General features: G+C 45.3%; 1 protein-coding gene across 1 annotated transcript; it reads right to left on the reverse strand.

Moving 5' to 3' along the window:
* Positions 1–196: 196 nt before the first annotated feature.
* On the reverse strand, positions 197–15279 carry HNF1A (HNF1 homeobox A). Its single transcript, XM_021549919.2, has 10 exons — positions 14740–15279; positions 7953–8152; positions 7656–7842; positions 7118–7356; positions 6199–6356; positions 4588–4789; positions 3160–3351; positions 2778–2899; positions 2342–2483; positions 197–1762 (listed from the first exon to the last, which is right to left on the reverse strand). The coding sequence occupies exons 1-10, from the start codon at positions 15072–15074 to the stop codon at positions 1635–1637; spliced, it is 1905 nt and encodes a 634-aa protein (XP_021405594.1). The 5' UTR covers positions 15075–15279; the 3' UTR covers positions 197–1634.
* Between the last annotated feature and the right edge of the window lie 1628 nt (positions 15280–16907).

The following is a 16907-nucleotide window of genomic DNA, read 5'->3' on the forward strand; positions in this document are numbered from 1 at the left end:
GGAAATAGTTGTAAGATTCTTGCTGGTTTTTAGTTAAGAAAACACAGCTGGCATCCAAAAATAGAGAAACTAAGTAGAAACTTGGCTTATAATCTTAACAGAATGTGCCAGCAGAAATTACTTGTCTTATATGCAGTTAAAACTTCAGTGTACTGAATTTTAAACCTGGGGTTTCAAATTCATGGTGGCCTAAACATTTAGTTTTGTTTTGAGTTTATTTTTATGCTAACTGGAAATTAGATATGTTTGCAACTGGTGTACATGGGAAATTAGGAAACAATTCTAGGATAAAATTCCTCGGAGAATCTTGTTACTGAAATTGTTGATGGTATCTAGAGAAAACGCTTATGAAACTTTTCACGGATATCTGCAATTTTGGTATTCCCAGATACCATAACTGAAGAGTTCACTGTTGGGCATTTTTCAGTTCTCCCTTCCAGTCTCAAGGTTTTTCATGCATTTCACAGTTGAAAGAGTAGCTCAGTTTCAGTCACAGACAAAAACTTGTTAGCTGGGGCTGTTTTCATGTCTGGCTAATGATGTATCAGTGATGTGGATGTTGAGAGTAAATAGAGGAATAATTAGAAGAGGAATTACATAAGTAGATTCTTGGGACTTAAACTCTTCACTTAGTGCAAGCAGGACTCAGACCCCGGGTAGTTATTTGTATACCAAAAACTACAAATCAAGCCTAAATGGAAGCTGAGATGAGCCATGTTCTGTAAAATAAATCCAGGCTGAATGTTTACAGAGAAAACTGGAGGAGCCTCTACTCTGTGTGGAGCATGGGAACCTCTCAGGTGCTGGACAGCATCAGGGACCAGTGGGGAATGCCATCCTGAAAATCATTCAGCAAGTCAGATGAGATGAGAATCCAGAAGGTTTATGCAGAGAACTGGAATTCTCCTTGCAGCTGTTAAACTTTAATTTCTGCATTTAAAACAAAGCAGAGCTATATCAAAAACAACCAAGCCATTTCCACTAGGATAGCATGATTTTAGAGCAGGTCATTTTTAACCAAGAATGTTTGGTATTTTGGTAGTTAATTAAGGATTTGTAGCTTGTCAGTGATCCCATACTGACAGATTTGTGCCAAGCCATTCCCAAATCTGTTTCTTGGTTATTCTCATTGCAAAGTCAGGAACTTCCAAGGTGCTGTTATTTCTTATAGTTCCTGTTGGTGCTTCCTTGCATCAAAGGAGGAGAGTGTTTAAAGGTGGTGTCCCTTCTTTGGCAGCTCAGTCTTCCTCTTTCCCACATGATTTAGTCTGGTGCTGGCAGGTTTATACAGACCCAGCTTGATGAAAGCTGAGCTGAAATAAAGTCCCATCCACATCCTGGCACTGTTGGGATTCCTTCTTGGGCAGCCACAAAAGGATGTCTGGCCATTCTGAGCTGGCTGTTAGGGTTTGGGTTTGCTGTGGTTTGTTTTTTTTCGGGAGGGATGGGAGGAGGTGGCAGTGGATTTCAGCAGTGCCAGCATCATCTCTCCATGTTTTCTGTCTTGAGCCTGAGACTTCTTCTCTCCTGGAGGCAGCTGAGTAGGGGGTTGTGTGAGGCTGTGGAAGCAAGCACGGCTGGAGTTGCACCTGGCAGGTTGGTTGTGGCAGTCACTCAGGGGCTGCTTGTGGTGGTTACTGGGTGGAAGATGCCATCTGTGTGGAGATGAAGGTCTCAATGACGTTGTGAGTGGATGACAGCAGCTGGCTGTGGCTGTTGGTGGAGTCAGAGCTTTGGTACAGCACTAGGCTGCTGGAGGACACTGCCAAAGGTACAGGCAGAAGTCAATTGCAGGTTCTCATCAGCCCCTTATTGCATGTACACCCCCATTTCCAGCATGGCTGTGCTCTCCTGGCTTAGGGGTATAACTGCTTTAGTCTGTATGTTTTGTGTGCTGCTAAATACTTGGCTTCTGTCCAGGCTAGCCTGAAAACATTGAGGACAGCAATCTCCAGAGAGTTCAGTTCTAAGAATTCTAGATGATGTCCTAGTTCTGCTCTTAGAACTGGGAAGACCCAATTGGAGTCTTCATAAGGGAGTCTTGGGCTTCTCAGCCCTGAAAACTGCCCACAGGACTGGTACTCATTGAGGCTGATTTTTGTTTATATTTTTCAAGGCACTTAACTTTCTAAAAGGTCCAGTTTCCACAGTCTGGCCTTACATGCACTCTGCTCTGAATCTTTTCCTTGTATTGACTTTTCAAACCCCTCAGGACACTGGCAGAGCCAATTTAGGGAATTGACAGCCCCAGTTACCATTTTCTAACTAGATTTTACAGTGTTATCTATAAAAACTAGGCAATACATGGCTTAAGAGCCACAATAGTGGCTGCTGCTCTTACCAGCAGGGCTCGAGGTGAGGCGTGGGCCTGGCTGAAGGTGCTGGATTGTTGTGTCCTGGTTCTGTAGATGGATTGTTGGTGCCTGTGACACTGGTGTGTGCATCCCAGACTCAGTGTGAGTCTCTGAGTCAGGTGTGAATGCCTGGAGAAAAGAGAGTTAATAAAGTACCTGCCTTCTACATCCCTTCTAACAGCTGTGAGAGAAGCATTGAGCAGGGCAGTTTCTGGGGAGGTGAAATCCTCCTGGATGATGCAGTGCAGATCTTGCACTTGTGCCTCCAGTGCTGCAGCTGGTACCAGCAGGGCCAGGAGATGAGAAAAAATGCTTCTACTGGGATGGCATGGACACACCCAAAGCTCTTTGATTTGCAAGGAGCTGCCTGCAGACTGGTGCAGCTCTCAGGAGGGGGAACAAAGGCTAAAGAAAAGCTGTTACCTGTTTAGTTGGTGTCAGGTTGGTCAGGGCGCTGAGATTGGCCGTGTCTGTTATCACCATGGTTTGTGGTAAGAGGCCTGCGTGTGTGTATTGAGTCACTTCAGATTTGGGGCCATAAAGAGCTGTACATAAAAGAAAACAACATCATGTGGATGCTGGAGCTTTGGCTGAGTTCTCCTCATGCAATGGGACCTGCTGTCTATATCCAAAATGCTGGGAGTGGAGGGACAGGGAGATAAATGCAATATAAAAATAGTTTCATAATTAGAGCAACAAGAACAGAGGAGGAAAAGAGTGCTGTAAGCCCAAGGACCCAGCAAATGGACTCAAGGAACAGTGTCTTTATTTTTGTTTACTTAAACAAATGAGTTCACATTCTTACCGTGAGGGTTCTGTATCTGAGCCATGGTAGCCATGAAGGGGCTCTGGTTGATGTGGCTCTGCACTTGCTGCATGAGGGGCTGCTGGTAGGATGGGTGCAGTTGCTGGGAGAACTGAACGGGCTGCAGGGTAGTGAGGCTGCTGCCCATGCTGTTTATTACAGGAACACTCTGGGGCTGGGTTGAGGCCAGGCCTGGAAAACAAGGACTGATGCCAGTGGTGTCCCACACTGCGGGAGGAGTGTGGCTGCTCAGCAATAGGAGCATCTGAAACAGGCATTGGGACAGCCTGTCACTGAAGGGTGATTTCAGATCCTGCTTTTCAGGTGTTCCCTTGATTGTCTATGATTTGGAATAGATTTCATGCCTATGAGAGTGAAGTGGAAATGTCCAAAAACCTGCATAAACCCACCTCTGGTTTCCAGTGTTTGTTCCTGTCTACATTTTTGTGTACCAGTATAGTTTCTTTTCCAATTTAGTGATCAGCAGGGGGTCTTGCTCAAAAATAAATTCAGAGCATCACCTCAGTGCCCAGTTAATTTACTCTTTTTATTTTATGAAATTGTTGGCAACACAGACAACTAGGCTGTAGCTGTCCAGCCACGTGAAATGGAGTTTCAACTCTTTTTGCTAGGGCTGCAAAATTAAGGAATTTGAATCAGTGAGTGGGGTAGAAGGTTTCACACATTACTGCCCATTTTCTACAACTGTCCAGACCCTGTAAATCACCAGGTCTCTCCAGCACTCCCGTTTTTTTTTGTTGTTGTTTGCACAGAATTCAAATCCATATCATAGTCTTGGGAATGAATGCAAATTAGTTCACAGCTGTCACCATGGAACAAAACAAGGCCTCTTTCTTCCTGGGAAGAAAGTGTAAGAAAAGAGTATACACTTTATTTTTCTTTCCTTCTTAATGAGATGCACTTTGGCAGTAGACTAGTCTTGGAATAAAAAGAAATCTCGTAAAAGTCCAGAAAAGCTGTCAAAATGAAAAATATAAAAAAATAGTAATTACTGCTATGAATTCCAAAGGCATATGCTGCTCTTTGCAGGAAGTGGAACACGATGTTTTGTCTTTCAAGCACTATGAACATTCTTTAATTTTCATAATTTTAAGGAAGTACTATATTTATATTTAGAAATATGAAGAGCAGCAAACCAAAACATTGGGATAGGAATAGATTGTAAAAGTCCCCTACTCTTAAAACGTGGGTTTTGTGTGTAACTTAATTCTACCATGAATGAGGAACATCTATCCTTAATCCCAGTGGTACTTGCCAGCAGCGCTGCTGATCGTTGGTGACCGTTTCCTCTGGTTTCTATCACTGCCGAGTTAGTGGTAAGGCTTTGAAAACAGGGTGGGTAGTTGTAACAAGGAGAGGCAGGTGTTGCTGTGGGTGCAGGAGCAGAGCCCTGCAGCCCCTACTCACCGATGACCAGGGTGGAGGCGCCCGTGTTGGTGAAGGCGGGTGCCAGGGACGGCGTCTCGCCCGCCCCGATCGCCATCACCCCCGGCAGGGAGGCCATGATCAGGTTCTGTGTCTGCTGGCTCAGCGTGTGTGGGCTTTGCTCCAGGCTGTGCAGGGCAGTCAGGGTGCTGACAGGAGGGAGGGTTCCTCCAGGAGCTGACACCTGCGGGAAAGGAGAGCCCTGAATGTGCCACCTGCAGCAGGCAGGTCCCAAAGCTGTGATAAACACCTTTCTTCCTGCTCTTCCAATTAGCTTCACATATCCTTGTCTGCAAATCAATTAACTAGCACAGGTCAGCTGTTGACATACTAAGAGTAAATCCCTGCTGGTTTAGTGCTCTCACATTTAAGAAATTGTAAGAATGAAATTAAAACCACTGCATTCTCTATAGGGAAAGATCATCTTCTATAGGGAAAGATCATCTTCTATAGGGAAAGATCATTTTCATAGCTGAGGGCAGAAGGTGAAGCTCAGAGACATTAAGAGGCTCAGGTAAATTCACATGGTAATTCTACTAGCAGAGTTCAGCGCAGATTCCAGGAGTTCCTCTTTCCTTTTGGGACCTGTAGTCATAGTATTATGGAAGAACAAAAAAGCATTCTAGTGATTTGGCTGATAAAGTTAAATGCCTTATATTATCCTTCTTTTCTCTCCCCTCAGATGAAAAGCTATAAAGAATCTTTAGTAAGAATAAGCACCAAGAGGTTAAACAGTGGGACAAACCACCTTGATATCAGTTTTAGAATACTGACATAGAAGATTTTCAGGACCTCATGAAAGACTTATTTTCTTCACCAAGAGACCAGAAAGCCAGCAAAGTGAGTGACTGATGAGATTTAAATCATACTTATTTTTAGCAACCTTAACTTTGCCTCCAGCCAGCCTTTGCTAATGCAAACTTCTGCTGTTTCTCTGAAAACAAGGGAACATGTGCAGACTGAAAATGATCAGTCATGTAGTTCTGATGCTTCTTTGTAAATGATGTGGGAAAAGGTCTGGTCAGATCTCAGGAGGAAATTGGCTTTGAGGAGGCAATCTATTTATCCAGTACATGTCTGCTGTACAGGCTGTTTGGCTTCATTTTTACAGATAAGCTAGATGTAAGTATGAGTTTGTGTTCTGGTAATCCCGCTGGTCTGATCTACTCTCAGGATGGGTAGAGTCCAAATAAGAGTTAGAGATGAGAATCTCTCTGTGAAAAGGAGAGAATAGGGTTTCCTGGGAAGAAAAAAATCTTGTCATACCTTGAGTGCTGTGTTTCCAGAGCAGACTGTTTTAATTGCTCATAAGGAAATGCCTTCTTGCTTTCATGCTCTAGTACCAGCCCTCAGCACAGTCTAGAGGGCACATATATCTCAGGACTATTGGTCTTACATGGTCAGTGTAGAGTGACTCTAATATAACATGTTGTTACATAACAGGTTATGTACAATATCTTACATATAACTGTGAAACATAAGGTGGATTTAAGAACATTCTAGAAAAAAATACCCATGATTAGTTCATATTATGACCACAGGCAGATGGCCTAACATCTCCAAGTCAGCAGAACGGGAGTATCCATCACTTACCAGCTTAGTGTCTGTGCTCAGCAGGTTCTGGCTGGGCTCCAGTCCAGGGGGAGAAACCTGTTGCAGGATGGTTTGGGTGGTCACCATGGAGCTGTTCCCGTGGTGGTTGCTGCTGGAGGACTCTGCCTCACTGGCTGGCTGCTGGTTGTACCTCACTCCTGCATCACAACAGGAGGGAAACTGGTTGTCACAAGTGAGAAACTGAGAAAATTAGGCAGGCACTAAATTCAGTTTCCTTGCAGGCACTTGCCACCAGATATTTGGGCAGGTAGTTAATGGTCAGTAGGGGAACCAGAAGAAAAGGCACTCGCACCCTGTCCTGACTTTCCCCTGCAATTTGGTGTTACTGCTTCCTCACACACTGGCTGGCTGTGAGTGCTGCAGGGAGCAGGAACCACCCCTCTGAATGTGCCTGTAGAGAGGAGCCTCAGTGAGATCATCTCTTCCCAGAGTGAGAGCAGCCCCCAGCTCTGGCCTGTGAAGCTGAAAAAGCTGTGCTCTTTTTGGATGGAGAATGGCTTTTCCTCATGCCTAAAAATGCTGTCACAGAGTCTGATGGGGTTGGCATTGAAAGGAGTAAGGGGCACACATGACTGAAAGGGCACAGAACTGACTTCTGATAGGCAGTGATGACTCCTGGAGCTGAGGGTTTGGGGTTGATGCCTGCTACCTGGGAGGCCTCACAGTAAGTGAGAAGCTTTGGCTGTGGGTTTTGTTACTGAATTTTATCTCCCTTGACATTCTAGCCACTCCTCACCCAGAAACATGGTCTCTTTGTCACCTTTGCTCTTCCCTTGTACAAATCTGCTTTTTCTATCTGTAGATTCGCTTCCTAAAGGGCTGGACTTTGAGACAGTTTGGGTGACTGCGTTTGGGGAGGTTCAGATCTCTTTCAGATCTCCTTCTGGTTGTTTCTTACCATGAACTTTGCTGGGTGAGAGAGCAGGTGGTGGCTGCAGGGAGGAAGAGCTGTGGGGAGTTAGAGGAGGGGCAGAGGTGGGCTGTGGGCCGCTGAAGGTGTCCATGGCCAGCTTGTGCCGGAACGCCTCCTCCTTCCTGCGATTGGCAAACCAGTTGTAAACTCTGACCTCTGTCACCAGGTTTGAGCCCAGTCCCTGGGCCTGAGATGGGGAAACGCCTCTCTGAATACACTCTGCCCTGTTGGGAAAAGCACAAGAAGAGCCTTGCTGAGCTGGGCTTATTCAGAGACACAAAGTAAATGCACAGCCCCAAAGTGGCTGTGCTCTGGCACACTGTGTGGAAGGGTCCTGAGGCATTCCTTGTGCTCTGTGGACAAAGAATGATCAGCTGTGGCATTTAATTCAAGCGTGGCTGGTGTCAGTGGTGCCACCCAGTGCTGTACCTTTGGCCTGCCTCACAGTGGCACCAGCAAACACCAAGAACACAGAGGGACTCTGCTGTGCCCCTCTTCCTCAAAGACACACACCCACCCTTACCTGTTGCACTCTTCCACCAGTGCCTCCCTCTCTTCTTTGCTGGGGTTTTTCTGCCTCTCGTAGGCTTGGAACAGGATCTGTTGTGAGGCAGGACCCCACTTAAAGCGGTTTCTTCTTCCCTTCTTGGTGGGCAGGTCATCTCCCATGGGCTCATCTGTCAGGATACCCTGGCCAGCGTGTGTGAATTCTGCAAGCACAAAGGGGCAAGGGAATTTTTTCCTTGAAAACAATAAGGAGTAAGGACAAGCAGAATCCTTTCTGAAACTGAGTCAGGAGAGCAGTTGTTGCCATACTTACGCTGGGCCACCTCTCGCTGCTTTCGGACATACCAGGTGTACAGGGCTGCCCGTTTTTGGGTCTTCATGGGAGTGCCCTTGTTGAGGTGTTGTGAGAGGTGGGATTGGTTCAGACCAGTGGTGTCCACCACCTCACGCTGAGGGATGTTGTGCTGCTGGAGGTAAGACTTCACCATCTTTGCTACTCGCCAGGGATCCTCTCTGGAAGGAACAGAAAACCTTTCTCAGGGGAGAGAGATCAAGCACCTGCTCTCAGCAGACCTGGACTTCAAGGAAGTGCAGTAATAGCTCCTGAGTGGCACTTGTCAGTCATCACCATCACGTTTGGTGAGGCCAGAGCGCTCATTGCCTGCAGGGGAGAAAGCTGTTCCCCAGTGTGCCTTGCTCAGTTCTGACTCTGTGTGCAGGGTAAAACTGCATCATATTGGAGATAAAGTGCAAAAAATGTAGCACTGGCTTCCTTTGAACTGCTGTCTGTACACGCTTAGGTCTGCCCTTAGGAGGAGACTTTGCTTACCAGGGAATCTCCCAATACACAGAGGCAACCTCTCTCTTCCATTTCCCTGTATTACTTTTCTTCTCTATCCCCCTCTCATTAAAGCAGATGGGGCAGATGTACTGAATTTCTCAAGACAGATTGATTGTGATAGTAGACTGAACTTGACTCATTCCCTGATTATGGTCCAGGTTGGGTTGCCTTGCAATGATTCAGCAAATGAAAACAGGCTGTCATTATGCTGTGACATGGCAGCTCTGTATGCATATGACAAATCATCCAGAATTATGTTTTTACACATCTGCTACGTGTTACTCAAACACATTGGTTCACACCTAGATCTACTCAAAGCTTCTAAATGCAATGTAGAACCACAGGCAAACCACTGATTCCTCCTACTGTTGCCCTCCTTTTGGTAACAGCTGAGGGAATAGAACTATTTAAGACCGCTCACAAAATCTGAGGAACAGTTTGGGATTTTATAATTAATATGATCCTCTGGGCTTTTTGATATCCAGTTAGAATATCCCATTAAGGTTCTTGAGGAAAATAGAGAAAACATGACTGTGACTTTATGTGTATTGATTTCACCCCAGCTGAAAGTCACAGTAGAAATAAAGAAACACATCAGTCTAAATCCAAGCTGTGCCAGAGCACCTCTGCAGCACAGCTCCTGGCTCACTTTGAACAAGAGCATCCTTCTGTGCCTTCTGTGTGAAGTGTCTGGAGGAAATGGTTTGCAGTGCTGTAGGAAGACACTGGTGTCATATTCAACACCAGCATCAAAGGAGCAGTGGGGAGAAAAAAGGTGCCTGGGAGGGTGCAGAAACTGTCTCAAGAGCACACATGTCTGAGCAACAGGCAACAACTGTGCTGTTCATGGCTTTGTTGACTCAGGAGGTTGCTGGAGGCTGCACAGTGATAAGGAGGACAAAGTCCACACCTGTTCTCTCAGTACAAACACCCTTATCTCTGTTCCCCTGCAGCCCCTCTCCCAGGGCCTGTGTAGTCCAAGGAGCAAGCTCCAGAGCAGTTAAAGTGTGACACAAATGGTGTCAGTTACAGCTTTTTGAAAACCTGCTTAAAATAGAACCTTAGTTTCTCTTTTACATTGGAGCACTTGCCATAGAGGCTTCTGATTTTCAGCATCTTCCCTTAACTATCTTTGACTTTCAAAAACCTCAAATTGAGCTGAATTTAAGAAATCTTTTCTTTCCTTGTGGTTCATTTTATTTGTTTGCTTCTTTCTTTCTGCTGCCCAAACCAGTCTCCTGCCTTTGTGCTTGTGATAGTCTGCCTAGCACCTGCACCCTGTGTTCATTGTCCAAGTCCCTCTATAGAGGAGAAAAGCCTCTGACTGGGAAGCTGACTTCTTTGATTTGAGTTCTGGCTCAGATAGGAGGAGGAAAGACTGTGTTGTCACTGATGGAAGCCTCTGTTATGTGTTAGTTCCTTTCTGCACCCCAGTCGAGTCAGTTTTGTCTCCTCTGTTGAGATCCTCATTTTGTAGCAGGAATAAACAGTAGGTTCTGTGAGTCTCTTCTCACAGTAAAGACTTGTGGGTTTTGTCTTTTTTTGACACAGCAGGAAGCTTTGTGATACAAAATAGTGCAGGGGATCTTAGTAGTGTGATTTCCTAGGACAGCTGTATGAAATCCTGGCTACTCTGTACATTGTCAAAGGCCAGTCTGCAAAACCAATGCAGCGAGTACTTCAGGCCCAAGGCTACACCACAGTCCAAGTGATGACAGTCTGGCCAGCTGAACCCTTGCTCAAATACACAATTCCACCTGCAGAGCCTTCATCACAGGCTAAGACATCAGAAGTTGAGACCTCTTCTATTTCACTGTCTTAAGAATATCATTGACTGTCAGAGGGAGGATTTCACTCTAAACTGAGTTCTCCTGCTTGTTGTTACAGCCAAATCTCAATTGTTACAGTGAGTCAGAACTGCACAAATAGGTCTGCTTTGCTCAAACTCTCCTTCCCTATCATCTCCAATTTTCTGCCTTTTAGTTTCCCTTTCTCCTCAGATAGCAAACTGTCTCCCCAGGGTCTTGTTCTCCAGGGTGTAATCTGTCTCCTAGTTGGTCTTACACAGGTTGCTTTTACTTCTGTCTTCTGAAGTCTTGTTCTCCTGCTCTCAGTTGGTTATTGCCATGTGAGCATAGCCCTTCTCCATGGCTCATCCCCAGCACAGGGGCCAGGGTCCTCTCTCCATGTCAGCTTCCCATTTTCTTAGTTCTGAGGTCACTTTTTAAGGGCGTTTTCACCTCCCTTTTGTTACCTGAACAATAAGTAACCCAGGTAGTTAGTTATAAACTCAAAGGGAACAAGAGGCTGGTTGATAATTTATAGCAACATCTCAAATTTAAATGGAAAGTAAATATCAAGTTGTTAGCATTAAAGAAAACCCATTCCAGAGAGCTGGAGATGTAACATTCAGGGGACCTTCTCCCTCCTTCACTCTTCCTGACTTCTTATTTTTCCTTTGTTCTTTTCTTTCTTTTCCTCTTCCTCGTTCTGTCTCTCTCCCCTTCTTTCCTGTTCTGATTCTCAGGTGGGAGAAGCCTTCATTTCCCTGAGGTGGGTTCTGAATTGCTGCTTTGGACCAGACCCTGCTCAAGCAGAGGTTCAGAGCTGTGAAGTGCTCAGGACCATCCCCAGCCCTTTCCTCTGGAGCTGCTCCACAACTCAGTGCCCAGTCTGGAGCCAGGCTGGGCAGAGGGAAGGTAAGACCATCCATCCTGGCAGAGCTCCTTTCTGTTGAACTTGGCCTGGTTTGCCTCATCTTGGTTTATATGTGGAAATGAAAGGGGTGTGGCAGCTTCATCTCCAGATTCCCCAACTAGAGCCATTCTAAGCAGGGGAAAGACTGAACCTTTGTCATTATATATCTTTGTTTTCATTTTTCCTTCTGGGAAACATGCTTTTATATCTGCTTCCAGGGGAAATCTGTTGCTTATCTCAACTTCTCTCTTTCCTAATGGAATTTCAGCCCTTGCCCTACAGGTGGATTGTCACTATACCTCTCTTCATTTGCTTTACCTGCAGTAGTATGATCCCTTCCCCCAAGGTAGCCTCCTTCTTGCTTTATATTCTGGGAATGTCTGGGAGTTTCTCCTCACAGCTCTACCTCCCTACTGAGTCATTTATTTCTTATCATAGATGCAATTTGTTTTGTGTGTGGATTGATATGGAAAGAATGTTTTTATTCAAACTGTAAATCTACAGGAGATCAGTGAGACATATGAAAGGACAAAATGAAATTATGTTAATTGCCCACTAGAGAAACCTTTATCTGAACTGCTTTTAGCATGTTTTCTCTGCAGGGACAAAATCTAATCAACACCCATGGGTGCACCCAGTCCTGTGAGTGTATCTTGTTTGTTCTACTCAGCTTTGACCAGAGTTTTTCAAACCAGTTTCAGCTTCAGTGGTCCTGTGAAGACATAGTTGGTCTCTTGGTGCTGTCAGTTTTTTCTCTTCCCAGCTCCTGGAAAGCCTAATAATGGACACTTTTCCTGATTCTATTTTATAAAGCAATTACCACAGACTTTCCTGTATCAGCAATAGCTGCCCACAAGTCAATCTGTCTGTTGAAATTTGGTCTGCAGACCAGGAATTGTTAATAATGCCCAAAGAGGCTTCTGTCTAAAGGGAGATTTGCCTCCATCTGATTTCTGCATTTGAAACCCTTGTGTAGATGGTGAAATAGTTTTGCAAGCATTGACCTTTTGCTGGGAATCCATGGGCATGGAGATTCTTGCCTGCCTTTCTTTTGTCTATTGCTGGAAGTAATTTCTACCATAGACTATTCTGCCCTGCTTTACAATACTTATAGTATTATTTTAAGGACATTACTTTAAATCTATTAATGGAAAGGTGTGGTCTTAAAACCAAAAAAGTGTATTAGTAGATAAGAACTTCTTGGGTATTATCAAGCCCTGATACTGGTTCAGGTGCTTTGAACACATTTTTAGACATTCTGTTGATTTGATGAGAAATGTGAAATATGTCAGTGTAGGCTTCCTACTCTTTTCATTTTAACTTGATTAATTTAAATCTATTCTAGACCTCCATAAGTGTACTTGTAATTTTTTTCTGACACTGAGGCTACTGGTGTCTTCATCCTATTGTCAACAGCAGAAGTGAATTGCTCTGTCCTGTGGTGGGGGAGATTGATGGCAGAGATCTCTGTTTCAGAGTAAAGCCTTTGTAATTAAGAGGCAGTGTGAGGCTTAGGAGATCCCTGTCCTTGCCCAGTCTCCTCTGTGCTGTCTCAGGGGTTTAGGTAGGTCCTAGAATTTGTCTGTACCTCAGTTTCCATTTGTGAAATGGAAATGCTGCTCAGCACACTGTCTGACTGTACATCAAAAAGTGTTAATATCACAGCTTTGGAAGAGAGGTAAGACTTGTGGTGAGACTGGTAAGCACAGGGAAGACTGGCAGCAAGATCCTAGAAAGGCAGGGAGGATCAGAAGCCAGAAATGGTGCTGAAGTGAGGGTGACAGGAAGGAATTGCCTCCATCCCTGTGTCTGTTCTTAGATCACAGCAGATGTCACTTCAGTCCTGCTTCACCCACTCATTAGAGAGAAGGGACAAAGCCAGGGAGGTCTTCCTCAACTTCCATGGCTTCCTCTCTGGAGAAATACTTGATAAACCATCAAAAGTTAATGATCAAAAAGCTTATCAAGGTATTTTCATCTATAAATTTATAAGACAAAAGAGAAATAATAAAGCCATTGGATAATTAGTAACTAGCCAGGGCCCGCCCGGTGCCACTGGGCTCAAACTGCCCCAAGACCTGTACGCAGACTCAGGAGGATGAGAAGGAGACAAGGATGAGGGGAAGAAAAAGAGTGGGAGGCAGAGAGAGAACCAGCCAAGGACACAACAAAATGGGAGGAATAGCAGCAGAAACAATAGTGAGGAGAGAAGGGAGATAGGTAAAAAGAATCTGAAAAATGTAAAGGAAGTAGAGAAAACTTAAAGATGTGGAAGAGCTGGAAGTGCAGAAGATGAGAGACATACTGGGCCAGGAAGAAGAGAGAATTACTGGGAATATTTTCCCACCCAGGTAAGAGCTGATTTCCTCTCTTGGGTTCTGCAGAATCCTCAACTCCCAATCTGCCAGGGAGCTTTCTTTTAAGTATTTACAGGGAATGCTAAGTCTTGTCATGCTCTTTTCTTAACTCTGGCCTTTTGTGGTGGGATTTGATGTTTGCTTCTGCTGTTATATTTTCAGTTGTTTCCTTGGCAAGTGAAAGAGAGTGATCAGAAAGCCTGAGAAATTCCGCAGCTAGATTTTTTGTGAAGATTTTAGGTGCAGGATGTTGCTGCACCTCTGTCTTCTGTCAGCTTGTCATTTCAAAATAGCCCTAAAGCAGTCAGGAATCTGTTGTGATGGATGGTAGGATGGGCCTGACCCTTGCTTGGACAAACTTTGGTCTCCCATGGGGATTGTATCCCAGTAAGAATCCCAAATGGGAAATTGAGTGAATGCTTCTCTGACTTTATTATGAGGCTTATTGATTCAGGGAGCTTTCCCTGTCTTTTGATCTCAAAAATGCTTGTATGCAAAGGCAAATTTTATGTGGCAGCAAACTCTGTAACTGTTGCTGCGTATGTACTTTGTAACTGTGATGGGCAGTGGGTGGTAGAAGCAGAGTGTTCTGTCCAGGTTTTAACCTCTGCATCATGTATTTGGGGTGTGCTTTTTACAAGAAAAATCCCCACCAAAGTCAGGGCACTTCACACTCAAAAGAACAACAAGGACAGGGTCTCTTGATTTGGCTTTGGCCAATAATCTATAGCAAACCTCAGTGAAATTAACAATATAATTATCCTTAAATACAGCTGGGAAACATTACAACTTCACTGTACCATTCATGCAAATATAGCACCAGCTCAGAGTGACCAGTTGGTTTTTTTTCCCTTCCTGATGACTGAAATTTTGAATTGTATTAAAAATTTAAATCCTAAACCTTAAAATTCAGTAAAAGAGACGAGAGCTATACAGGCCTTGGACTATTCTGAAGCCTGATGCTATAAGCATGTCAAATATGTAATCAGGCTCCATAGCTTCCTTAATGCATTTTAAGCGAGATAAAAGGAAAATCTGAGCATTTATAAAGCATTTGGGGGTGTTTGGGGGATGCTAGTCCTGGCTTGGGTGAAGATTGTGATCAATTGTGAATACTAGGGACACTGAGGAGAAGGGGAAAGGAAAAGAGATTTAGAGGGAGAATGCAAGAAAGCAGCAAAGAGGAGCAGTAAATCTGTCCTTACTGTAATAGTCTTTCCACCACAGCCTTCTGGTGAGCAGCCTCCTCAGGGCTCAAGTTTTCCAGCTCCTTCATTATTGGAGGGGTAAATTCCTCTCCGTCATCTGAGGTTTCATCTTCTGATACCCGGGGCTCCCCCATTCCGTTGGGGAGGTTGGGGATGTCGGGACAGGGCTCCCCTTTCTCACTCTGGAGGGCATTGATAGCGCGCTGGCTTTCACTCTGGAGCCCGTAGGGTTCCGCTTCGCTCAGTGCCTTGATCAAGGTCTCCTTGGTCAGCCCCGACTCCAGCAGCGCTTCCAGCAGCTCCACTTGGAGATGAGTCAGCTTCGAGACCATGGTCTTCAGCCTGGTGTCTCTTGGGTTTGAATTTCGGGTTATCCTGCTTCCAGCTTCCCTACACCATGTTCCTGAGGTAACGCGCCCGACTGTCAGGAGAGTGGGCACAGCGCAGCCTCCCGCCTTTACACCCCCCAAAAAAAACAAAATACAAAATTGAGCCACTTCAGACCCCCCACGACTGTCCTGAGCCAGTGCTGATAAAGGGACCCTTGGCTATCTGTTTACATTGGAGCAAATGTAAATTCTCCAAGGTTCATATTTATCTGTGTGCTTTAGCAAGTTACTGAACTTTGGACTTCAGCACTGCCGCAGCAGTTCACAAAGTGCAGAGGGAGAGAAAGCAGGGGGAGGGGGAAAGGGAGGGAAGCAGGAGTCAGAAGGAGAAGAAAATGAAGGGATAAAAAATCTGCAGCATGGAAAAGTGAGTATGGAAAGAAAACTAGGAAGATGGGGATGGAAAAGCATGGCTTACTTGTGGCCCCATTCATTTTGGAGAAGGAAGAAGGTGGAGTACCCAAAAGGAGGAGCTGTGCTTGACTGCCCATGGTTCAGGACAAGGTGCTGCTGTTGGAATATCACAGAACCTGCTCAGAGCTCTGTCACTGGTGAAGTACAGCCAGTGTCAGGCCCTGCCAGAGGCTTTGGGCTGAGAGAAAGCCACACTGGCTGCGCTGGTCTTTGTGCAACCCCCAGAAGAGGGGAAAGTGACCACTGGCTTTATGTGAACATTCCCAAACCTCACATGGTGTTCTGAAGCTCCAGCTGATTTCTGTGGCAGACCATCAAGACTTAAGTGACATTTTCATTTCTGGCTTTGGCTGCTGGGTATCTTGATGTTCAAAAACTACACCTTTCCGTGTTTATTGCTCAACTATGAGCAGAAGCAGTGTTCCCACACAATCTGGGGGACTGCAGGACTTGCCCCTCTGAGCTTGTGATTAATGTATTTGATAAAGGATATCCCTGGGTGCTGGGTCATGCTCATACCCCTGTTCTATCATCAGCCTGCCCTACTGCTTCTGATGAGTGCTCTGGGCAAGCTTGTGGTTCCCCTTTATCATCTGCCTCCATCCCTTCTTGATACCAGCCCTCCTCTGAGATTCTGCTCCCACCTGTTGGGTGATTTCCTAAAACACAATCCCTGGCTTGGCTGGAATTGCTTAAAACAATTCTCCAGGAATCTTTTTGACTAAATTCTCTTTTCTGATCTGAAATTATATGAATGAATCTATCTACTTTGAATGGCTAAATTAGGGAGTAACTTGATGTGCACACGTGGGCTCGATGCACGAGTGTCTCATGCGAGTGATCCTTTGGAGGATGTAAAGCTGTGGTCTCAATGGAAGCTTGCCAGGACAACTGCCTGTGTCTGTACACTCCCATGGAGCCTGAGCTAAATGGAGCCTGGTAGGGCTGTCCCCAGACTGGGCAGTGTCCCAAGACAGTGCTGCAGAGGACCTTGGCTCCTGTTTTCCATCGTGGGCAGCACTGGCCAAGCTCTCCAGGCTCCTGAGTCAGCAGCTGCAGGACAGGGTTCCTGCAGGGACCCTCCTCCCTCCCGGCACCGGGCGGGATTGTGTTAACTCTTGCCTTTTATTTCAGATCTGGTCTGTGCCCAGAGCACCGCGTCCCCTCCCTGCAGGGCGTTAACAAAGCTCTAATGGATACTGACGGCTTTGTGTGGCTAAAACGAATGAGAATTCCGAGTCCATGTGAAACCATTTATTTGAAGAAATGTTCATGTGAGCATTAATGTAAAGACAACTTCAGCTTCTAAAGATTTTTTTGGGGTCATATTCTTAATAAAGAGTTGTGCTGGTTTTGCACCCA

The sequence above is a fragment of the Lonchura striata genome, chromosome 18 (assembly GCF_046129695.1).
Source record: "Lonchura striata isolate bLonStr1 chromosome 18, bLonStr1.mat, whole genome shotgun sequence".
NCBI classification, from domain to species: Eukaryota; Metazoa; Chordata; class Aves; order Passeriformes; family Estrildidae; genus Lonchura; species Lonchura striata.